This window comes from Panthera leo, chromosome D2 (genome assembly GCF_018350215.1).
Source record: "Panthera leo isolate Ple1 chromosome D2, P.leo_Ple1_pat1.1, whole genome shotgun sequence".
In the NCBI taxonomy this organism is placed as follows: domain Eukaryota; kingdom Metazoa; phylum Chordata; class Mammalia; order Carnivora; family Felidae; genus Panthera; species Panthera leo.
In genome coordinates, this window is record NC_056689.1 from 29,044,193 (window position 1) to 29,070,443 (window position 26,251).

The window sequence follows — 26,251 nt, forward strand, 5'->3', positions numbered from 1 at the left end:
TAAGTTACATAGCTTCATCTTTCATGTTTAGGCCTGTTGTTGCACCCAGAATTGATTTTAGTGAATGGTGTGAAACAGGATCAAATTTCACTTTTTCCTTATGTGTAGACAACTATTCCATTATCCTTTCGCCACTGATCTTCCATGCCCCCTCTATTATTAGTGAGCATGTAATTATACATCAGTTCCTAGGCCAGAGTCTTTTTCATTTTCAAAACCACTCTATGAGGATAGAATTAGCTCCATTTTGCAGATGAAACTAAACTCTGAAAGGTTAAATAGCTTGCCTCTCTATTCAGAGAACTAAGGGACAGAACCAGAATTTGAGCCAATACAAATTGGCTTGATTTTCATATTATCAAAATACAGGAAGTTTTTAGTGTTCCAAGGAGTCTAAAACTCATTACAAGTCTAACCCCTTCTATCTTGCTATTAAATATTGAAATATGACTGACTTGTTCATTTTTCTTCTCTCCAAGTGATGGGTAAAGAAGGAAGTATTTGTATTCTAAGTGCATTTGAGAAAGCATATAAAATTAAGTATTTATTTTATAGAACCATGAAAACAAAGGAAAAGAGCTTTATTTCCTAGGTTGCTTTTCCTCCAGGGACTTTATAGGTGACAAGTAGGAAAGATATTTAATTCAGCAATAGACCAGTTTTATTTAAAGCAAGCAAATAAATTCTCCCTTTGAGGTATTCTTTTTTTCTTTTCTTTCTTTTTTTTTTTTTTAATTTTTAACGTTTATTTATTTTTGAGACAGAGAGAGACAGAGCACGAACAGGGGAAGGGCAGAGAGAGAGGAAGACACAGAATCTGAAGCAGGCTCCAGGCCCCGAGCGCGGGGCTCGAACTCACGGACCGTGAGATCATGACCTGAGCCGAAGTCGGACGCTTAACCGACAAAGCCACCCAGGCGCCCCGAGGTAGATATTCTTAAGCCCCAAAATATACATTTGCTGGGTATTCTAGTCCCCTTGTGTTGAAAAGAATTGGAATTTAGTGTCTATGTTTAAACTAAATTAACAGGATTAAAGTAGAATATTAATCTATTCTAAGCCCTTGATTTACTAAAGCTAACAATCTAGGTTTTTAAGCTTACTAATATCATCATATAACAAAAATACTATTTTTTAAAAGCTCATCACTGGGCACCTGGGTGGCTCAGTTGCTTGAGCATCCAACTTCGGCTCAGGCCATGATCTCATGGTTCATGAGTTCGAGCCCCATGTTGGGCTCTGCATGGACAGCCCAGAGACTGCCCATCTCCCTCTCTCTCTGCCCCATTCCCGCTGATGCATGCACACAAATTCTCTCTCAAAAATACACACTTTTAAAAAATAATAAAAATTTAAAAAATTAAAAAGCTCATCACATACTGAAGTATAGCAGTGAAATTAGAGGACATCTAGAATTTGCTTTAAAACATCTCAGCAAAGGGGAAAAAGAATATTGAAAATATTGCAGCAAAATCTTCTATTACATATGGGTGATGGGTATATTACATATGGGTGATGAGTATATATATATACAGGAGTTTACTGTTCTACTTTTGTGTATTTTTTTTTTTTTTTTTGAGAGAGAGAGAGAGAGAGAGAGAGAGACAGCAGGGGAGAGGAGCAGAGGGAAAAAGGGAGAGAATCTTAAGCAGTCTCCATGCCCAGTGCAGAGCCCGACAGGGATTGATCCCACAACCCTGGGATCACGACCTAAGCCGAAATCAAGAGCCGGATGCTCAACTGACCGAGCCACTCCAGCACCCCTTTTGTGTCTTTTTTATATGTGATATACCCTAATATTTTCCACTCTTTTCCTTTAAAAGCAAAGCTGGCTGTAACCTATTAAAATTGCTTTCATGGGCCAGTATTGGGAACCATGGTCTGTAATCCATGGTCTCTAATACTTCCTTGTTTCTTTTAACTATACTAAACTATTTTTGCTGTTGCCTATACATTTATTTTCCTTTTCCCATTTGTTGTACCCTCTATCTAGATTTGTCTACAATTTATGCAATTCTACCCAGTCTTTACCAGACTTTAATAAGATACCTTCTCCAAAAAGCCTTTTCTTTCCCTGCCAAAAGAATGGTTTCCATTTTTGTGCTACAGAAGTATTTATATACAGCTTTACAGCATTATCAACATTTCACTTGTTACTACCTGAAAAAATGCTGGGCAACCCTGAACTTAATTAGTAATCAGGATTAATAATTGACATACTAAGGTCTAACAGAAGAAAACAATTTATTTAATAAAAAACTTCAAGTAATTTTTAAGGAACATGTGAGGTGAGGTAGAAGCAACAATTTTAACACATTTAACATTCATTAAAAAAAAAAATACAACTGTGAGAGAGATATCCTCCCACAGAAGATGGATACAGTAAAGTTAAAATTGATCACCATTTACTTAACTTAAGCATTTTGAGGCAATTATTTTACAAAAATATCTTTATTCCCAAGGAAAAAAAAAAAGAGAGAGAGAGAGAAAACTGAGTAGTGTCTCAAAACAAAGGGTCATATGAACAATAGGTGAAAATAAACTTTTTATCATCAATTCAGCAAACAAAACTTCTCAAAAGAATTATTTTCTTTTATATCAAAATCTACTGAAAATAACAAGTGGGAGATTAAGGGGCAATCAGGAATTAGGGAGAAATAATAAATTTATAATTAATAGTTTAAAAGACTAGATTTAAAGTAAAAATATACCTTATACCAAAAAGCAATAGTCAGGGGAAAAATCCTGCAAAATGGTCTTTGGATCAGAGATCTCAAAACACAGAAAAGAATCACACCTGTGTCCTCATCATCATAAGGCTGTGCTTAGGTAACAAAAAACAAATAATTTTCTTTCCTTAATCTCTTAAAGAATGAGCAAAATATGATAAAAACCTATAAAATCAAATTAGTATTGAAATTTTAGACTTAAAGTTTCTCAGATCCTAGAGTTAATCCATCAATAAAGCTGGTAAAAATTTGTCAAACTCTTTCTAGGTCACACAAAAACATACACACATATAAACATACTTTTCAGTTTTGGGTACACTTATACTGAAACAATACTGTGTTAAATTCTGCATAGTGATAGAACTTTATGTTTAAAAGATTATACCAAAAAAAAACAAAAAAAACAAAAAAACAAAAAACTGGAACTCTGAGCAGAGTACATTTTACATTATTTCATATCCTTGGGATAAAAGTGATCTTCATAGTCTAACCAGACACTTTTCACAGCATATCCAAAATACAAATAACAGGTAATATTTAGAGAAGATCACTATGCCAGTAAAAGAAAAGCAAGGAAAACAGTGCTTTATCTTCTTTGAAAACCACCTAATACATGACAAAGACTTTCATGTTCCTCTGATGGAAGATCCATGATGTAAAATAAATTAAGGAAGATATACTTAACACAAAATGGAATTGCAGGAAGACATTTATGACATTATTCAACATTTTGTAATTTGGTTTAAAGAACTGCTAAAAAAATTTTATGGCATTCTATGGATAATAATGTACGTAAGCAATAAGGTTTATATATCATAGCCTAAGACCTTCATATAATTTTTTAAAAGATGATTTATCTTAATAACCCATAATACGACTAGGAATAATTCTCCATTTTTTAATTCTTTTAATTTAATTTTTCCACACAAGAGCACGAGCAGGGGAGGGGCAAAAAGAGGGGACTGACTCAGAGCTCAGTCTCACAGATTGGATCTCATAATCGTGAGATCATGAACTAAGTCAAAATCAAGAGTCCAGATGCTTAACTGACTGAGCCATGCAGGCACCCCTTTTTGTTTATATTAATGTTTTGTTCCAGATTAAAGAAAAATAATTATAAATTATTGTGAGAGGATCCAGAAGGGGTAACCACTTTTCCTAGATGTGTTCTAAGAAACATGCATTCTGCTCCTAGGGCAGCAGATCAAGTCCCTTTTCTTCCCTTTCTCCCTTCACAAATCATCCTTCTCCATCACCTTCATTATTTCAGTTTTTGCTTAAAATTACTTCCTGTGACAGGGCACCTGGGTGGCTCAGTTAAGTGTCCAAACCTGATCTGAACTCAGGTCTTGATCTCAGGGTTGTGAGTTCAAGCCCCATGTTGGAGTCCACACTGGGCATGGAGCCTACTTAAAAAAATAATAATGATAAAGTAAAATAAAATAGGGGTGCCTGGGTGGCTCAGTCAGTTAAGCCTCTGATTCATGGTTTCGGCTCAGGTTACAATCTCACTGTGAGTTTGAACATCACGTTGGGCTCTGTTGGGCTCTGTGTGCATGGACAGTGCGGACCCTGCTTGGGATTCTTTCTCTTGTCTCTGCACCCTCCCTGCTCCCTCTCTCTGTCTCTCTCTCAAAATAAATAAACAATAAAATTAAATTAAATTAAATTAAAATAAAATAAAATAAAATAAAAATAAAAATAAAAATAAAAATAAAATAATAAATTAAAGTAAAATAAAATAACTTCCTGACAATTGTTTTCTCTCTTTCCTTTGTAAAATCAGGTCTTTGAAATATGCCCATAGAAAACACAGGACACTAAGTTTTAATTATACAAGTACATAAAATACTCACAAAGCACAAATGTGACCATATACAAAACAAAAAGGATATTAATTTTTCTGAGTTTAGATGATGAAGTAACTTCCCCAAAGGAGGATAGCGGTTTAGTGAGGGTACACATCCCAGAAGAATCAGTTTATGTTTGGCTCTGGTTATAGCAACATTAAGACGTCGCCAATCTCTCAGGAGTTCACCAAGCTGAAAGAAATAATTTTCAATTTATTTGAGTTTTCTTATATATTTAAGTTTGTTATAGCAAAGAACAGTTTGTTGTGAACTATTTTCCTACTTTAAGCATATAGTGCAGAAAAGATTCACCAACACATTTAAAATTCTATAGGCAGTTGGAAAAACTTGTTCACAACACCAACTTACAAATATTTTATCTTGGGTGCAATATCCTAGCTATAATTTAAGGAACTGAAGCTAAATCCACTCATTATAACATTGTTGGTTACAGCAATAAAAACGTGTAATAGCAGAAGACTCAGAGGAATGATTAAACTGACTGGGTAGCTTCGTCGGTTAAGGATCCAACTTCAGCTCAGGTCATGATCTTGTGGTTCGTAAGTTCAAGCCCTGCATCTGGCTGTCTGCTTTTTCCACAGTGGCTACACCAGTTTGCATTCCTACCAACAGTGCATGAGGGTTCCTTTTTCCCCACATTCTCACCAACAACTGTTGTTCCTTGTGTTTTTGGTTTTAGCCATTCTGACAGGTGTGAGGTGATACCTCATTGTGATTTTGATTTTGACTTCCTTGATAATTAATGTTCTTTTCATGTGTCTATTGGCCATCTGCATGTCTTTGGAGAAATGTCTATTCCTGTTTTCTGCCCATTTTTTAGTTAGATTGGTTTTTTTGGTGTTGAGTTGTATACAATTTGGGGTTTTTTTGGTAACCTATAATTCCTTTATGCAAACAGATATGAATCAGTATTCATATATCCCTTTTTTTACACAGAAGGTAATGTATATACTCTAATGGACTTTCCTTTGTTCACTTAAAAAATAGCTTACAGATCTTTCCATGTCGATACACAGAAAGAGACTTCATTCTGTTCTTACAGTTGCATAGTTTCTTATTGTATATAAGTGTCATGGTTTGTGTGTATGTGTATATCTATCAAAATATCTATCTATATAGATATATGTATATGTTTTCATGTATATGTGTTTTTAGTGTTTATTTTTGAGAGAGGGAGAGAGAGAGAGCATGAGTAGGGGAGGGGCAGAGAGAGGGGGCAGACAGAGGATCCGAATCAGTCTCTGTACTCACCAGAATGGAGGTTCCTCAAAAAATTAAAAATAGAATTACCATATGATCCAGTAATTTCACTACTTACTAGGTATTTAACCAAAGAATACAAAAACACTAATTTGTATGTACCCTAATGATTATTAAGCATTATTTACAACAGCCAAATTATGGAAACAGCCCAAGTACCCACTGATAGATCAATGGATTGGTATATAAACATACGGAATACTTGTGAGCCATAAAAAAGAAAGAAATCTTGCCATTTGCAACAGCATGGATGGATCTACAGGGTCTAATGCCAAGTGAAATAAGTCACAGAAAGACAAATACTATATTATTTCACTCATATGTGGAATTTAAGAAACAAAACAAATGTACAAAGAAAAAAGACAAACAAAAAACCAGACTGTTAACTCTTAAAAAACAAACTGGTGGTTACCAGAGGGGAGGTGGGTAGAGGGATATATGAAATAGGTAAAAGGAAGTAGGAGTACATGATCACCATGGGCACTGAGTAATGTATAGAATTGTTGAATCACTGTATCACAAATGTGAAACTAATATAACACTGTATGTTAACTATACTGAAATTAAAATTAAAAAATAAAAAACAGGGGCACTTGGGTGGCTCAGTTGGTTGAGCATCTGATTTCAGCTTGGGTCCATGATCTCATGGTTCATGGGTCCAAGCTCCATATCAGGCTCTGTGCTCACAGTGTAGAGCTTGTTTGGGATTCTCTGTCTCTGCCCTTCCCCAACCACCACACATATGCATGCATGCTCTCTATCTCTCTCTCAAAATAAATAAACAAACATTAAAAAAAAATTCTGATTATCTGTAAAGGTGAGAACTGAGTGGAAGAGGAACTGGTAGAAAGGAGACTTTTTACTACATATATTTTTAGAACCTTATGAAGGTATCTCATATAATCTAGAAACAGGAATCAAAAAGAGGTAAAAATGCAAAAAACAAAACAAAACAAACAAACAAACCCTGGAATTATATATAAAATCAAGAGTATATCGAAGGATGCCTCTATGTTTAAAATGCCCCAAACACAACAGCCAAAAGATGGAAGCAACCCAAATATTCACTGATGGATGAGCAGACAAACAAAAGGTGCCCTTTCCATGCAATGCAATATTATTCAGCCTTAAAAAGGAACAAACTTCTGACATACTACACAGTGGATGAACCTCGCAAATACCACGCCGAATGAAACAAGCCAAGTACAAAAGGACAAATACTGTACAAGTCCACTTAAATGAGGTGACTATGGCAGTCAAATTCAGAGACAGAAAGCAGAATGACGGTTACCAGAGACTGGAGGGACAAAGAATTGGAAGGTTGTTATTCATGGGTATAGAGTTTCAATTTCTCAAAATGAAAAAGTTCTGGAGATCTGTTGCAAAACACTATGAATAAACTTAACACCACTGAACTGTATATTGAAAAATGGTGATGATTTAAAATTTTACATTACATTTTTACCACAACCTAAAAAAAAGAAAAGAAAAAAATGTCCCAAACAAATCAGAAGAAAATACAATGAACTCACAGGTCCATCTTTATTACTTCTAACAAAAGTTACTAGAATGATACTTTTGTCTCTTCCTTGGTATTTGTCTACGGTGTTAACTTCGACCATTCCAATAGAAGAATGGGACAATAAATCATTGATGATCTTTAACTGCTGCCTGTATGGTGCAATAATACCAATATCAGAGGGTTTACATCCAGCCTAAACAGAAAAAAAACACAACGAAAATGAAAATCCTGATTTCTGTTAAAGCTTTACTAAACTTGTTAAATGTGTGCCCAATTAATGTTTATAACAGATCCTCTTGTTGCAAGGAGTAAATACAATTGCTAAATTTGCTCTAAATCTATATCTGTATTTGCTGAGATTAAATAATTTCCTCAGGGCGCCTGAGTGGTTCAGTCGGTTAAAGGATCCAACTTCGGCTCAGGTCATGATCTCACAGTTCATGTGAGTTTGAGCCCCACATTGGGTTCTGTGCTGACAGCTCAGAGCCTGGAGGCTGCTTCAGATTCTGTCTCCCTCTTTCCCTGCCTCACCCCTGCTTGTGCTCTGTGTCTCTTAAAAATGAATAAACATTAAACAAAATTTTTAAGTAATTTCCTCAAACATGGCTCCCTTGATTTTTATTGATTCATGGCAGTATAATGGTTTGCATGCCACTACAACAGTGCTGCCATTTAAAAAAAAAGTACAAAAAATACATTACACCCTGCTATCCCTTACATTGAAGTTTCCAATCCCCAACCATACTGATCATACTGACTACAACCCTACATGACACAATCATAATTATCTGATGTTACAAAAAATTAACCTAAATGGAAACCCAAATTACCATTATAAAAAATTATATCCTAGATAGTTTTCTCAAAACAGAACAAAAGCAATCAGGCTGCATCTTAATGAACAAGGATTAACGTTAATTCTTACGTTCCTTGCATTCTAACATTATGCTGCATTTCACTTTAATATTAATTAGCCCTCAAAATTAAAATTTAAATTACCTTAATAAACACTGAGGTCAGGAAAACTATTAGTTTGGCTTCTGTTATATTGCTCACACCACCCTTTTCAACTTGTTCTGGTGCTGGAACCTAAAAAGAAAAATAGGTTAAGAGTACTGTCAGTACACAGGTAGCCATAGAGACTAAACAACCAGCTGTGGAGACCAGTGAAAAATATTGTCATTTTAAAAACTGAAGGTAAAAGATGGGGTGCTCGGGTAGCTCAGTTGGTTAAGCACCCAACTCTTGATTTCAGCTCAGGTCATGATGCCAGGGGTCCTGGGATTGAGACTCGTGCTCAGCATGGAGCCTGTTTGGGATTCTCTCTCCCTCTCCCCCTCTCCCCCACTCACTCTAGCTCTCTAAAAAAAATTAAAAATAAAAGTTGAAGGTAAAAGAATAAAAATGAATGACATTAGCCACTTTCAGAAAGTCACCCAGAGGCAGCCCATCTTAAACATCCTACAGTTCAGATTAAAATCTCTGTGAAAGTTGACCACACATTGGGCTTCACATAACTTCCTTTGTTATCTCCCAGTTTATAAGCATCAGAAGCTAGAAAAGATAAGTAACTTGCCCAAGACTTCACAATAAATCATAGCACTAGGATTCAAACCTAGATCTGACCCTAATATCTGTTCTCTTTCCATATTCTTGTTGCCTTTTATTTTTTACTTTTATAATTTACTTATTTTTAAATTTACATCCAAATTAGTTAGCATATAGTGCAACAATGATTTCAGTAGATTCCTTAGTGCCCTTACCCATTTAGCCCATCCCTCCTCCCACAACCCTCCAACAACCCTGTTTCTTCTCTATATTTAAGACTCTCTTATGTTTTGTCCCCCTCCCTGTTTTTATATTCTTTTTGCTTCCCTTCTCTTATGTTCATCTGTTTTGTATCTTACAGTCCTCATATGGGTGAAGTCATATGATATTTGCCTTTCTCCAACTGACTAATTTCGCTTTGCATAATACCCTCTAGTTCCATTCACGTAGTGGCAAATGGCAAGAGTTCATTCTTTCTGATTGCCGAGTAACACTCCATTGTATATAGATATACACCACATCTTCTTTATCCATTCATGAGATGACGGACATTTGGGCTTTTTCCATACTTTGGCTATTGTTGATAGTGCTGCTATAAACATTGGGGTGTGCATGCTCCTTTGAAACAGCGTACCTGCATCTCTTGGATAAATACCTAGTAGTGCAATTGCTGGGTTGTAGGGTAGTTCTATTTTTAATTTTTTGAGGAACCTCCATACTGTTTTCCAGAGTGGCGGCACCAGCTTGCATTCCCACCAGCAATGCAAAAGAGATCCTCTTTCTCCGCATCCTTGCATCTGTTGTTGCCTGAGTTGTTAATGTTAGCCATTCTGACAGGGGTGAGGGGATATCTCACTGTGGTTTTGATCTGTATTTTCCTGATGATGAGTGATGTGGAGCATTTTCTCATGTGTCAGCTGGCCATCTGGATGTCTTCTTTGGAGAAGTGTCTATTCATGTATTTTGCCCATTTCTTCACTGGATTATTTGTGTTTTGGGGTGTTGCGTTTGGTAAGTTCTTTATAGATTTTGGATACTAACCCTTTATTGGATAATGTTATTTGTAAATATCTTCTCCCATTCCGTCACTTGCCTTTTAGTTTTGCTGATTGTTTCCCTCGCTGTGTAGGAGCTTTTTATTTTGATGAGGTCCCAGTAGTTCATTTTTGCTTTTGTTTCCCTTGCCTCGGGAGACGTGCTGAGTAAGAAGTTGCTGCGGCCGAGGTCAAAGAGGTTTTTGCCTGAATTTTCCTCTAGGATTTTGATGGCTTCCTGTCTTACATTTAGGTCTTTCATCCTTTTTTGAGTTTATTTTTGTGTATGGTATAACAAAGTGGTCCAGGTTCATTTTTCTGCATATCATTGTCTAGTTTTCCCAGTACCATTTGCTGGAGACCATCTTTATTCCATTGGATATTCTTTCCTGCTTTGTCAAAGATTAGTTGGCCATACATTTATGGGTGCATTTCTGGGTTCTCTATTCTGTTCCATTGATCTGAGTGTCTATTTTTGTGCCATCTTGTTGCCTTTTATACAAATAATGAAGCCCATAGTTCCCCAGGTTATACCATCCCCGGTAAAACTCTCCAAGGACTATTTTGTTCCTACATAATTCTTAAGTAATCTTGATGATGATGTTGATTATACATTATTATTATTATTATTATTATTATTATTATTATTATTAATTACAGTAGGCCCCATTGCCCAACATGGGGCTTGAACTTAGGACTCTGAGATCAAAAGTCACATGCTCAGGGCACCTGGGTGGCTTAGTCAGTTGATCATCCAACTTCAGCTCAGGTCATGATCTCATGGTTCCTCAGTTTGAGCCCCTCATGGGGCTCACTGCTGTCAGTACAGAGCCTACTTTGGATCCTCTGTCTCCTTCTCTCTCTGCCCCTCCCTGGCTTGTACTCTCTCTCTCAAAAGTAAATAAATCTTTAAAAAAAAAAAAAAAAAGAAGAGTTACATGCTGTGCTAAGTCAGCCAGGCACCCAAATCTTGATTATTTTTTACTTATTTTTTTGCATTTTTTTAAAAGTTTATTTGAGAGAGAGAGAGAGAGAGAGAGAGAAGAAAGCATGCATACACATGGGGGGAGAGGCAGAGAGAGAGGGAAGAGAGAGAATTCTGCACTGACAATGTACAGCCCGATGCTGAACTCAAACCCACAAACCATGAGATCATGACCTGAGGTGAAATCGGATGCTTAATGGACTGAGAGACCCAAATGCCCCAATCTTGATTATTTTTAATACATTTTATTTGGATTCTTGATGCTAAGAAAGAAAAAAACTGAGTAGCAAAAACAAAAAATGATTGGTGAGGAAAATAATTGTAAATTATAACTAAAAAATTGGAATTGAGGTTTCTAAATGTAATCATTTGTGAAATCAGTTTACTGAAAAAATTTCCCAGAGCCCACTTGCCCCTATTACTCCTTGAACCTGAAATGTTAAGGGCAATATCCAAGAGAATGAAAATTCCATCATGGCACACAGGGTGGGGTCTTATTTTTATTCTTATTTATTAAAAAAAAAAAAAATTTTTTTTAATGTTTATTTCTTTTTCAGAGAGAGAGAGAGAGAGAGAGAGAGAGAGAGAGAGAGAGAGAGCACGAACAGGGGAGGAGCAGAGAGAGAGGGAGACACAGAATCTGAAACAGGCTCCAGGCTCTGAGCTGTCAGCACAGAGCCTAATGTGGGGCTCGAATTCACAAACCGTGAGATGACCCGAGCCGAAGCCAGACGCTCAAATGACTGAGCCACCCAGGCGCCCCTCTTACTTACTTAACTTACGTACTTATTTTTAAAGTAAATGGGGCGCCTGGGTGGCTCAGTCGGTTAAGCGTCCGACTTCAGCTCAGGTCATGATCTCGCGGTCCGTGAGTTCGAGCCCCGCGTCGGGCTCTGGGCTGATGGCTCAGAGCCTGGAGCCTGCTTCAGATCCTGTGTCTCCCTCTCTCTCTGACCCTCCCCCATTCATACTCTGTCTCTCTCTGTCCCAAAAATAAAATAAACGTTAAAAAAAAAAAAAAAAAAAAAAAAAAAAAATTTTAAAGTAAACTCTATGCCCAATGTGGGGCTCAAACTCATGATCCTGAGATCAAGGGTTGCATGCTCTACAGACTGAGACAGCCAGGCTCCCTTGCAAGAGGGGCCCTATTTTTAACAAAGCTGACTCCATTGATCATAATCATAACAAAAGATATAATTATTTTATACTATATGCATACATACAATTGATAACTATTCTTATCTGAAGTCATATAAAGACTTCCAAATCAAGTGCTGAGAAGCACTATATAAAACACACTATTGAAGTACAAGGTTAAAACTTTTTCTTAGTCCCTAGAAGTAAGAATCAAGTCATTTAAAGTCCTTGTGAAGATTTTTGTTTAATGACAAGTTTGTAAAGAGGTCTTTATGTGCATATGTGGAGGCAAGAGGTGGTATTTGGGAAATATCTGTACTGTCAAGCTCAATTTTGGTGTGAAGCCAAAACTCCTCTAAAAAAATAAAGTCTCCATTTGTAAACCCAGCCCTTTGATAACATCAATGCCAATTTCTTTTCTAAGAAATGTAATTATACACTTGAGTTCACTTTCTTTTCTTTTTTCTTTCTTTCTTTTTTTTTTTTTTTTTTGGTTAACTTTCTAGCTTTCCTACTTTAAAAGTCAATTTTGACATCTATTAATTCTCAGAGTAAAGTGCCTTCCAAAGATACTGGGTCAATAGAAAGAAGATTCTTTTGTGTTGAAGTAAAAGAAATACACTAGTTTTAACTGGTAAGTTCTATTAAAGCATTCACTATTAAAAACTCAAGAATTTAAATAACAAGACTTGAGGTGCCTGGGTGGCTCTGTCAGGTAAGCGTCATACTTCAGCTCAGGTCATGATCTTACAGCTCATGGGTTTAAGCCCTGTATCAGGGTCTGTGCGGACAGCTCAGAGCCTGGAGCCTGCTTTCCATTCTGTGTCTCCCTCTCTCTCTGTCCCTCCCCCCACTGATTCTCTGTTTCTCTCAAAAATACATAAAACGTTAAAAACAAACAAACAAACAAACAATAGGACAAAAGGTGAAAAACCAAAGAAAATACTTAGGTTTTGTTGTTGTTTTTACCTTATCTGTATTAAGAAAACAAACAGGATTGTTTGGCTCAAATACTCCAATCATCCAAGGATTTTCAGAATAATCAGCATAAAATTCCAGTTCCAGCTTTACAGCTTTAAAGTTAGGTAGGTTTATCACTGCATTGGCCACTTTGTCTGATCCACACTCCAGCTTTCCTTCATATGTCAGTTTATTACTTAAGGACATAATTTTACTAAGGGAATTACAAAAATAATTTTAGTTCTGGTAGATGAAAACGAACATAAAAATCACTCATAGCTGACACTCTTAGAAATACCTGTTCATTCTGTACTGCACAGTTAATTGTACAACAGCATTCTTATTCTGTTCCAGCCTCTTGAATAAGCTTTCACTCATGCCAAGAGCTCTGTCAACAAATCAAATTCAGGCTTATCAGATACTGAAATGGTTCCTTAGGAAGAATCTAATTTAAAATTAAAATGTCAATGTCTGCTTACCTTGCTTCATGGTTTAGCACCAAGGGAGGAAGCTGCTGATGATCCCCCACCAACACAAATCTTTGCGAAAAAAAAAGTGGCCCTAGGCAGACTGGTTGGCTAATTTGAGAGGCTTCATCCACAATACAAAAATCAAAAGTTTTACGAGAAAATATTGGATGGTTTATTCCCATACACGTTGTTGCAACTATACGCTAAAAACAAAGAAAATAGATCAGTTATCTAATATATATAAGAAACATAACTTGCTTTTCCCATTTTTTAAATTAAAGGCTCAAAAAGAAGATTTTTGTCCCAAACAACAGGAATCCCACAATATTATTTAATTCTGAAACATTTACAGTATGCAAGAAAAATTTAATTTTTTACTACAAATTGAAAAATCAAGTAAATTTTCTGGACACTATAACAGTGCTCAAATTGGGATATTTCCCCACGAAAATCTGAAACATTCAAGAGGCAGTAAGTTCATTTTTTTTAAGTTTTTATTTATTTAGTTAAGTAATCTCTACACCCAATGTGGGGGCTCTAACTCACAACTCAGAGATCAAGAGTCGCATGCTCTTCCAACTGAGCCAGGCAGGCACCCTGATAATTTTTTTAAATGTGAACCAGGAGTTCACTTCTGGGAAGCTGGAGTACTTTTCCTCCCTCCTCCCACAAAGCACACAACTAAAAATTCTAAAACATTATATATAAAACAAACATAAGGACTCTGAAAGGTGGAGTAAAGGTAGACCAGTTGGACACCTTGGGACCCAAGGAACAGCACAGAAGTTTGTTCCCTGGATTTTCTTTTGGCCTCACATATCCCAGCTTTGGAGCTGAAGAAGCTAGTGACCCAGGAGCGCCAATGGGTGCAGACAAAAAAACCTCAAACAAAAGCCAAAGGAACAGGAAAGACAAAGCCTTGTATGCAGAAAACTCGTATACAGCCACTCACTCTATCCTAGCCAAATACCACAGAAAACACTGTGATCTTACATAACCCCCACCGATGCCACCAAAGGCACCCCAATATCCTACTGAGGTAGTAACAGAGAAGCCAAGCAGGGAGCCAGGACTTTCATCCCTGCTAGTTGATAATAAGCGCTCACCATAAAATGTCAGTGGAGACCATGTGGGGAACCTAGACATCCACCCCATCCAGCAGGAACGAGGAGCCCCCACCCCATGTGTTAATAGAGGCTGAATGGCAACCTGCATTTCAGCTCTCACCTGGCAGCAATGAGGTGGCATACACTCCTGCCCTATCAGAGTAGTGTCAGAGGAAAGTCAGCTTAAACAGAAGTTGTAAATAATATAATATAAAAGTGTTCTGGTTTCATCAAAACTAGGAAATCTAGGAAAATCTCAAACTGAATGAAAAAAAGACAGTTCATAGATGCCAACTCCAAGGATGAAACAGATGTTAGAATTGTATAACAAAGATTTTTTTAATTTTTTAATGTTTTTTTATTTTTATTTTTTATGTTTATTTATTTTTGAGAGTGAGAGAGACAGAGCACAAGCAGGGGAGGGGGAGAGAGAGAGGGAGACACAGAATCTGAAGCAGGCTCCAGGCTCTGAGCTATCAGCACGAAGCTCTACACAGGGCTCAAACCCGGAACCGTAAGATCATGACCTGCACCGAAACCTGACGCTTAACCAACTGAGTCACCCAGGTGCTCCAAAAGTTTCTTTTTTTAAGTTTATTTTTAAATTTTTTAGTAATCTCTACACCCAATGTGGGGCTTGAAATCACGACCCTAACCAAGATCAAGAGTATATGACAAAGATTTTAAAGCAGCCATGATAAAAATGTTTCCCTGAAAAGCTATGAACATACTTGAATCAAATAAAAAAATACAAAGTCTCAACAAAGAAAAAGAAGATGAAAGCAAAAGCAAATGGAAATTTTAGAACTAAAAACACAATAACTGAAATTTTAAAATCATGGGGCACCTGGGGCTCAGTCGGTTAAGCGTCTGACTTTTGATTTCAGCACAGGTCACGATCTCATGGTTCTTCAGTTCAAGCCCAATATAGGGCTTCAAGCTGCCTATGTGGCGCCTGCTTGGAATTCTCTCTCTCTCTCCCCATCTCTCTCTGTCCCTTCCCTGCTCACTCTCTCTCTCTCTCAAACTAAATAAACTTTAAAAAAATTTAAAAATCATGAAATAGACTCAATAGCAGGGGACAGGGGAAAAATACAGTGAACCAAGAGACAGAAAAACAGAAATTATACAGGCCAAATAACAGAAAGAAAACAGACTGAGGGAAAAAAAATGAATCTAGTGGAACTATCAAAAAATCCAACATTTGTGTCTTCACAGTCCTACAGGGAGAAAATAAAAAGGAAAGAGCTGAAAAAGCACTAGAAGAAATCATGGCTGAAAAAGCAATCCTGTCTGAAAATGTCCCAAGTTACTAAGGAACAGTCACGAGGAGCTGAAAAACGCTTTAAACGAAATGCAAAACAAAATGGAAACCACGACGGCTCGGATTGAAGAGGCAGAGGAGAGAATAGGTGAACTAGAAGATAAAGTTATGGAAAAAGAGGAAGCTGAGAAAAAGAGAGATAAAAAAATCCAGGAGTATGAGGGGAAAATTAGAGAACTAAGTGATACACTAAAAAGAAATAATATACGCATAATTGGTATCCCAGAGGAGGAAGAGAGAGGGAAAGGTGCTGAAGGGGTACTTGAAGAAATTATAGCTGAGAACTTCCCTGAACTGGGGAAGGAAAAAGGCAGTGAAATCCAAGAGGCACAGAGAACTCCCTTCAGACGTAACTTGAATCGATCTTCTGCACGACATATCATAGTGAAACTGGCAAAATACAAGGATAAAGAGAAAATTCTGAAAGCAGCAAGGGATAAACGTACCCTCACATATAAAGGGAGACCTATAAGACTCGTGACTGATCTCTCTTTTGAAACTTGGCAGGCCAGAAAGGATTGGCACGAGATCTTCAGTGTGCTAAACAGAAAAAATATGCAGCCGAGAATCCTTTATCCAGCAAGTCTGTCATTTAGAATAGAAGGAAAGATAAAGGTCTTCCCAAACAAACAAAAACTGAAGGAATTTGTCACCACTAAACCAGCCCTACAAGAGATCCTAAGGGGGATCCTGTGAGACAAAGTACCAGAGACATCACTACAAGCATAAAACATACAGACATCACAATGACTCCAAACCCGTATCTTTCTATAATAACACTGAATGTAAATGGATTAAATGCGCCAACCAAAAGACATAGGGTATCAGAATGGATAAAAAAACAAGATCCATCTATTTGCTGTCTACAAGAGACTCATTTTAGATCTGAGGACACCTTTAGATTGAGAGTGAGGGGATGGAGAACTATTTATCATGCTACTGGAAGCCAAAAGAAAGCTGGAGTAGCCATACTTATATCAGACAAACTAGACTTTAAATTAAAGGCTGTAACAAGAGATGAAGAAGGGCATTATATAATAATTACAGGGTCTATCCATCAGGAAGAGCTAACAATTATAAATGTCTATGCGCCGAATACCGGAGCCCCCACATATATAAAACAATTACTCATAAACATAAGCAACCTTATTGATAAGAATGTGGTCATTGCAGGGGACTTTAACACCCCACTTACAGAAATGGATAGATCATCTAGACACACAGTCAATAAAGAAACAAGGGCCCTGAATGATACATTGGATCAGATGGACTTGGCAGATATATTTAGAACTCTGCATCCCAAAGCAACAGAATATACTTTCTTCTCGAGTGCACATGGAACATTCTCCAAGATAGATCATATACTGGGTCACAAAACAGCCCTTCATAAGTTTACAAGAATTGAAATTATACCATGCATACTTTCAGACCACAATGCTATGAAGCTTGAAATCAACCACAGGAAAAAGTCTGGAAAACCTCCAAAAGCATGGAGGTTAAAGAACACCCTACTAAAGAATGAGTGGGTCAACCAGGCAATTAGAGAAGAAATTAAAAAATATATGGAAACAAACGAAAATGATAATACAACAATCCAGACGCTTTGGGATGCAGCGAAGGCAGTCCTGAGAGGAAAATACATTGCAATCCAGGCCTATCTCAAGAAACAAGAAAAATCCCAAATACAAAATCTAACAGCACACCTAAAGGAAATAGAAGCAGAACAGCAAAGGCAGCCTAAACCCAGCAGAAGAAGAGAAATAATAAAGATCAGAGCAGAAATAAACAATATAGAATCTAAAAAAACGGTAGAGCAGATCAACGAAACCAAGAGTTGGTTTTTTGAAAAAATGAACAAAATTGACAAACCTCTAGCCAGGCTTCTCAAAAAGAAAAGGGAGATGACCCAAATAGATATAAACATGAATGAAAATGGAATTATTACAACCAATCCCTCAGAGATACAAACAATTATCAGGGAATACTATGAAAAATTATATGCCAACAAATTGGACAACCTGGAAGAAATGGACAAATTCCTAAACACCCACACTCTTCCAAAACTCAATCAGGACGAAATAGAAAGCTTGAACAGACCCATAACCAGGGAAGAAATTGAATCGGTTATCAAAAATCTCCCAACAAATAAGAGTCCAGGACCAGATGGCTTCCCAGGGGAGTTCTACCAGACATTTAAAGCAGAGATAATACCTATGCTTCTCAAGCTATTGCAAGAAATAGAAAGGGAAGGAAAACTTCCAGACTCATTCTATGAAGCCAGTATTACTTTGATTCCTAAACCAGACAGAGACCCAGTAAAAAAAGAGAACTACAGGTCAATATCCCTGATGAATATGGATGCAAAAATTCTCAATAAGATACTAGCAAATCGAATTCAACAGCATATAAAAAGAATTATCCACCACGATCAAGTGGGATTCATTCCTGGGATGCAGGGCTGGTTCAACATGCGCAAATCAATCAACGTGATACATCACATTAATAAAAAAAAAGAGAAGAACCATATGATCCTGTCAATCGATGCAGAAAAGGCCTTTGACAAAATCCAGCACCCTTTCTTAATAAAAACCCTTGAGAAAGTCGGGATAGAAGGAACATACTTACACATCATCAAAGCCATTTATGAAAAGCCCACAGCTAACATCATCCTCAATGGGGAAAAACTGAGAGCTTTTTCCCTGAGATCAGGAACACGACAGGGATGCCCACTCTCACCGCTGTTGTTTAACATAGTGCTGGAAGTTCTAGCATCAGCAATCAGACAACAAAAGGAAATCAAAGGCATCAAAATTGGCAAAGATGAAGTCCAGCTTTCGCTTTTTGCAGATGACATGATGTTATACATGGAAAATCCGACAGACTCCACCAAAAGTCTGCTAGAACTGATACATGAATTCAGCAAAGTTGCAGGATACAAAATCAATGTACAGAAATCAGTTGCATTCTTATACACTAACAATGAAGCAACAGAAAGACAAATAAAGAAACTGATCCCATTCACAATTGCACCAAGAAGCATAAAATACCTAGGAATAAATCTAACCAAAGATGTAAAAGGTCTGTATGCTGAAAACTATAGAAAGCTTATGAAGGTAATTGAAGAAGATACAAAGAAATGGAAAGACATTCCCTGCTCATGGATTGGAAGAATAAATATTGTTAAAATGTCAATACTACCCAAAGCTATCTACACATTCAATGCAATCCCAATCAAAATTGCACCAGCATTCTTCTCGAAACTAGAACAAGCAATCCTAAAATTCATATGGAACCACAAAAGGCCCCGAATAGCCAAAGTAATTTTGAAGAAGACGACCAAAGCAGGAGGCATCACAATCCCAGACTTTAGCCTCCACTACAAAGCTGTAATCATCAAGACAGCATGGTATTGGCACAAAAACAGACACATAGACCAATGGAATAGAATAGAAACCCCAGAACTAGACCCACAAACGTATGGCCAACTCATCTTTGACAAAGCAGGAAAGAACATCCAATGGAAAAAAGACAGTCTCTTTAACAAATGGTGCTGGGAGAACTGGACAGCAACATGCAGAAGGTTGAAACTAGACCACTTTCTCACACCATTCACAAAAATAAACTCAACATGGATAAAGGACCTGAATGTGAGACAGGAAACCATCAAAACCCTAGAGGAGAAAGCAGGAAAAGACCTCTCTGACCTCAGCCGTAGCAATCTCTTACTCGACACATCCCCAAAGGCAAGGGAATTAAAAGCAAAAATGAATTACTGGGACCTTATGAAGATAAAAAGCTTCTGCACAGCAAAGGAAACAACCAACAAAACTAAAAGGCAACCAACGGAATGGGAAAAGATATTTGCAAATGACATATCGGACAAAGGGCTAGTATCCAAAATCTATAAAGAGCTCACCAAACTCCACACCCGAAAAACAAATAACCCAGTGAAGAAATGGGCAGAAAACATGAATAGACACTTCTCTAAAGAAGACATCCGGATGGCCAACAGGCACATGAAAAGATGCTCAACATCACTCCTCATCAGGGAAATACAAATCAAAACCACACTCAGATATCACCTCACGCCAGTCAGAGTGGCCAAAATGAACAAATCAGGAGACTATAGATGCTGGAGAGGATGTGGAGAAATGGAACCCTCTTGCACTGTTGGTGGGAATGCAAATTGGTGCAGCCGCTCTGGAAAGCATTGTGGAGGTCCCTCAGAAAATTAAAAATAGACCTACCCTATGACCCAGCAATAGCACTGCTAGGAATTTACCCAAGGGATACAGGAGTACTGATGCATAGGGGCACTTGTACCCCAATGTTTATAGCAGCACTCTCAACAATAGCCAAATTATGGAAAGAGCCTAAATGTCCATCAACTGATGAATGGATAAAGAAATTGTGGTTTATATACACAATGGAATACTACATGGCAATGAGAAAGAATGAAATATGGCCTTTTGTAGCAACGTGGATGGAACTGGAGAATGTGATGCTAAGTGAAATAAGCCATACAGAGAAAGACAGATACCATATGGTTTCACTCTTATGTGGATCCTGAGAAACAACAGAAACCCATGGGGGAGGGGAAGGAAAAAAAAAAAAAAAAAAGAGGTTAGAGTGGGAGAGAGCCAAAGCATAAGAGACTGTTAAAAACTGAGAACAAACTGAGGGTTGATGGGGGGTGGGAGGGAGGGGGGGGGTGGGTGATGGGTATTGAGGAGGGCACCTTTTGGGATGAGCACTGGGTGTTGTATGGAAACCAATTTGACAATAAACTTCATATATTGAAAAAAAAAAAAGAAAATGTCCCAAGTTTGACAAGAGACATTAAATCTATATTAAATCTATAGATTCAATAAGCTGCGAAAACTTCAAACGTGATAAATAGAAAAGAAAAAACACTACAATACACACCATTATTAAAATTCTAAAAACTAAAAGAAAAAAATCTGGAAAGGAGTCCAAGAAAATAACAACTTGCTATAGGGGAAAATATTCTAATTCAAATGTCAGCATATTTCTCATTAGAAATTACAGAATACTTAAAAAAAAAAAATCATGGAATCCTTAAAAAAGTGGTAGAATATTTTTCCTGTACTAAAAGAAAACAAATTATTTACCCAGAATCCTATAAGTAACAAAATAATCCTTCAGGGATGAAGACATTCTCGCAAGGAAGGAAAACTAAGAGAATTTGTTGCCAATAGACCCACTACCCTAAAAGAATGGATAAAGGAAGATCTTTAAACAGAAAGGAAATAATAAAAGAATGGAAATTTGGAGGGAACATCAGGAGAGAAGAACATAGTAAACAAAAATACAAATAAATACAATAGGTTTTTCATTTCTTCCAAATTATGTTTCATGGTTGAAGCAAAAATTAGAACACAGTCTGACACAGTCTATGTAGGAGGAATATTTAAGACAATCATAAACAGGAGAAGATAAGGGACATAAATGGAAGTAAGGTTTCAAACCTCACTAGCACTAGTAAAATGACATAATCAATGGACTGACTATACGTTATGTATATATAATGCAATGCTTAGATCAACAGAGCATCCACTAAAAGCTATTCAAAGTGATACACACAAAAACACTATAGAGAAATCAAAATAGAATTCTAAAAAGTGTTCAAGTAACCCATAAGGCAGGAAAAACAAAACAGAATCAAAAAAGAGAGAGAAGCACCCAGCTGGCTCAGTCAGTAGAGTGTGTGACTCTTAATTTCCGGGTTATGAGTTCAAGCCCCATGTTGGACAAAAGGATTACTTAAAAACAAAAACAGAAACAAAAACAAACCACTAAACATACAACTACCAAATGATCCAGAAATTGTACTCCTGGGCATTTATCCAATAGACTTAGGTTCACACAAAACCCTGTACGTGATTATCTCCAGCAGTTTTATTCGTAATAGCCAAAAACTATCCAGATGTTTTCAGTGATTGAATGGTTAAACAAACTGTGGTACATCCATACAATGGAACAATACTCCCCAGTAAAAAAACCCAACTATTGACACACTCAACAATCTGAATCTCCAGGGCATTACACTAAGTGAAAAACACCAACCCCAGAAGATTACATATTATACGATCTCATTTATATAACATCTTGAAATGACAAAATTGTAGAAATGGAGAACAGACAAGTGGTTATTAGGGGTTAAGGAGGGGGTGGGGCAAAAAAGAAGTGGGTGTAGTTGTAAAAGCGCAACACAAGTAATCCTTGTGGTAAAGGAGCTATTCTGAAGGAGCTATTCTGTATCCAGACAGTATCAATGTCAATATCCTAGTTCTTTAGTAGTTTTGTAAAATGGTGCCATTGAGCAAAGGATATACATGATGTCTATTATTTCTTACTACTGCATGCAAATCTATAGTTATCTCAAATACTAAGTTTAATTTTTAAAAAGTCAATCAGATATACATCTTAGCCACTTCAAAATTTTTTAATAACTGCTATAGACATTTGACAAAGGACTTGAAGGAACAGCCTATTACATTTAGTTTAAGAGATTTTTTTTTTCAGACAAAAATATCAGTTAATTTCAGAGGGGCACCTGGCTGGCTCAGTAAATAAAGCATGTGACTCTTGATCATGGGGGTTGAGTTTGAGCCCCATCTTAGGGGTGGAGATTACTTAAAAATAAAATCTTAAAAAAAAACCAAAAAACAAAAACACTTCCCAGAAAAATATATACAAAACATTAAATAATAAAATAAAAACTAGGTTCTATACCTATAACAAGTCTGTTCATGTACCATTGCTTTGAATTTGAACTTGCTAAAAAATCCCGATTATTAGTAATGTAATAACATGTAATATAATAATGTGTTTGGTGTTCCTCTGGGTTTCTGGCACAGAGCTCCTAAAACCCTTGGAATTTCCTGAGTGCAAGGGGTGAGAGGAATATCTTTTGTTATTCATAATAAATCCCTTTCAACCACACCTCAGTTTATGCTAATGAGATGGGAGTTGGTTGCCAGAGGAACAAACCTAGAGATTAAAGAGTCAAAACTGTCAGCTCCACCCCCTCCCCTCTACCTCAGGGAAGGGGAGAGGGGTGGGGATTGAGCTAATCACCAACCACCAATGATTTAATCAATCATGCCTACATGATGGAATCTTCATAAAAACCCTAAACAAAGGGGTTTGAAGAGCTTTTGGTTTGATGAACACCTGGTGCTGGGAAGGTGGTTCATCTGCAGAGGGCATAGAGCTCCATGCCCCTCTCCACATTCCTTACCCTATGCATCTCTTACATCTGGCTGTTCCTGAATTGTACCCTACATAATACATCCAGTAATATAGTAAGTAAAGCACTTACTTGAACTCTGTGAGCCATTCTAGCAAATTCTCAACCCAAGGAGGGGGTCATGGGAACCGCAATTTATGCCTGGTTATGCAGATAACACAGAAGGCCCAGATTTACAACTGAGAACTGAAAGGGGTAGTACAATCTTATTGGGACTGAGCCCTAACCTGTGGAATCTGCACTAACTCCAGGTAGTTAGTGTCAGAAGTGTTTTTGAGTAGAGAGCAACAAGTTTTCCTTTATTAGGATATTTTAATCTAGAAGATGGGAGCCCTGAATAAGAAAGCAGAAACCCTGTCTCAGTTCAAAAGCAAACAGTAAATTATAAATTAATAAATTGGTCAACGTGACTGAATTTCCCAGAATGCCATTACTCCAATCACTCTAGCTGCAAAAATTACTGTTGGCATTATCATGCAATAATTGTACTTACATGACTATTGTAGAGTTCTTCTAGAAGAGCTAAGGATGTAATGGACTTGGATCGGCAAACTTCCTCCTCTGTGAATTTCTGGATGTCTAGATGTACCTTCTGAGTCTGACCCAAACGCAAAAATCCTATTTTAAACTTTGCTAACTTCAAAAGAATATTGTCAACAGCAGAGTGTGTATAGCTGGTCAACAAAACACTAAAGCCACAGGCATAGAGAATTCTTACCTAATAGTGAATAAAAGAAAGGAAAATAGCATTATTTTTAATTCCAGATAATTTTTAACATGCTTATGTTTTTCAAACAGAATCAGAAAACTTAATAGTTAGGAAGCATATCTTAAGAGCTGAGCCAAGGTAACTTTTTATTAAGTTAAAATGATATGTTAATAACATATTATTAGTGATAATAAAATTGAATACATATGAACTTTGAATAGTGCCTTGCACACAGTATTAGTTGATAAATATTTGTTGCCATCATTTTGGTTATTCTAAAATTAGCACAGAAATTTACTGACATGGAAGGAGAATACCAGAAAAATCTATTTCAACCACTTCTATATAATTTATCATTTTGATTTACTTTATTGTTTAATGTTTATTATTAAATATTTATATTTATATATTTATATACATTCTATAAATAATTATATTTATTTTATAAATATTATATTTATAAATATTTCATATTTACACATATATTTTAAAATTTTTAAATATTTAAAATTAAATAAATAAATAAAATTAAAATAAAATAAATAAATAAAATTAAAATAAATAAATAAATTAAAAATTTTAAAATATTTAAAAATGTGTAAATATAACATTATATTTATAATATATAAACATATATATTATATAATATTTAAATATATAAAAATATTTATATTTATATATTAAATATTTATTATTTTTGAGAGACAGGAAAAAAGTGTGCACACATGCACGCACATGCAAGCAAGGGAGAGGCAGAGATAGGGAGACAGAGGATCTGAAGCAGTCTCTGTGCTGACAGCAGAGAGCCTGATGTGAAGCTTGAACTCACAAACCACGAGATCATGACCTGGGCCCAAGTCAGATGCTTAGCCGACTGAGCCACCAGGCATTTTTTAAAGGGAAGGAAAACATACAATGACATACATGCCACCAACAGAAAGAGATCTCAGACAATCCTAAATGCAGGAAACCTACAACATGATTACAATTTTTTGTGACTTAGTTTTTCTATTTCTCCTGTCATTCTAAAAGGTTAATTTGAAATGAAGACTTGATTTAAAATTCAGCCCTTTTGGGGCGCCTGGGTGGCTCAGTTGGTTAAGCGGCCGACTTCGGCTCAGGTCATGATCTCACGGTCCGTGAGTTTGAGCCCCGAGTCGGGCTCTGTGCTGACAGCTCAGAGCCTGGAGCCTGTTTCAGATTCTGTGTCTCCCTCTCTCTGACCCTCCCCCGTTCATGCTCGGTCTCTGTCTCAAAAATAAATAAACGTTAAAAAAATTAAAAAAAAAAAAAAATTCAGCCCTTTTGATAGCAGACATCACACTGTCTGAACTGAGAAGCTGATTTAAATACTTAGTTTCTAAGCAAAAGAATAATAACCTTACGAGAGTACATATGGTAGTTGTTTTTCCTGTTCCAGGCATGCCCACGATGAGTGTGTAGTCTTTTGAAAGAAGTACCTTTTTCATTGCTTGCCTCTGAGGTTTATTCAAACCTGCATTTAAATTTTAAAATAATGGGAAAAAGAATGTTGGATTTCAGTGAGCAAATTAACTAGAAGAAAAGTAGCCTTGGGGTGACTGGGTGGCTCAGTCCATTAAGCCCCGTCTACGGCTTAGGTCATAATCTCACAGTTTATGAGTTCAAGCCCCACATTGGGCTGTGTGCTGACAGTGTAGCCTGGAGCCTGCTTCAGATTCTGTGTCTCCCTCTCTCTGCCTCTGCCCTGCTCACACTCTGTCTGTCTCTCTCTCTCTCTCTCTCTCTCAAAAAAGAAAGCAGCCTCTATTCAAGTCTGTTCTTCAGTACATCTGTTTGTCTCTTTCTTTTTCTTTCTTTCTTTCTTTCTTTCTTTCTTTCTTTCTTCCTTCCTTCCCTCCTTCCTTCCTTCCTTCCTTCCTTCCTTCCTTCCTTCCTTCCTTTCTTTCTTTCTTTCTTTCTTTCTTTCTTTCTTTCTTCCTTCCTTCCTTCCTTCCTTTTTTAAATGTTTATGCATTTTTGAGAGAGAGATATAAAGCACAAAGAGAGGAAGGGCAGAGAGAAAGGGAGACACAGAATCTGAAGCAGGCTCCAGGCTCTAAACTGTCAGCACAGAGCCCTATGAGGGGCTTTAACTCAAGAACTGTGAGATCATGACCTGAGCTGAAGGTAGATGTTTAACCGACTGAGCCACCTAGGCGCCCCCAATAGGTCTTTTCAAAATAAGAAAATGTGACAGTGATGTTAAAGTGTATATGTAAACTGTTTCCTAAGAGAATCTGTCCAAAAATTATAACTGCAAGTTAAATAACAAACACGACAGACTATGACATACATTACATTA

The 26,251-nt window shown here is 36.8% G+C and overlaps 1 protein-coding gene across 1 annotated transcript in view; it reads right to left on the bottom strand.

Moving 5' to 3' along the window:
- Positions 1 to 2,227: 2,227 nt before the first annotated feature.
- Positions 2,228 to 26,251, bottom strand: part of DNA2 (DNA replication helicase/nuclease 2) — a 56,603-nt gene continuing 32,579 nt past the window's right edge. The window contains exons 13-21 of the mRNA XM_042908902.1: positions 25,314 to 25,423; positions 23,713 to 23,937; positions 13,526 to 13,719; positions 13,345 to 13,434; positions 13,056 to 13,260; positions 8,382 to 8,471; positions 7,393 to 7,575; positions 4,625 to 4,771; positions 2,228 to 3,384 (exon numbers count right to left, since the gene is read on the bottom strand). Coding sequence (XP_042764836.1) covers positions 3,316 to 3,384; positions 4,625 to 4,771; positions 7,393 to 7,575; positions 8,382 to 8,471; positions 13,056 to 13,260; positions 13,345 to 13,434; positions 13,526 to 13,719; positions 23,713 to 23,937; positions 25,314 to 25,423 — 1,313 coding nt within the window. The 3' untranslated portion in view covers positions 2,228 to 3,315. The remainder of the gene's footprint in view (positions 3,385 to 4,624; positions 4,772 to 7,392; positions 7,576 to 8,381; positions 8,472 to 13,055; positions 13,261 to 13,344; positions 13,435 to 13,525; positions 13,720 to 23,712; positions 23,938 to 25,313; positions 25,424 to 26,251) is intronic.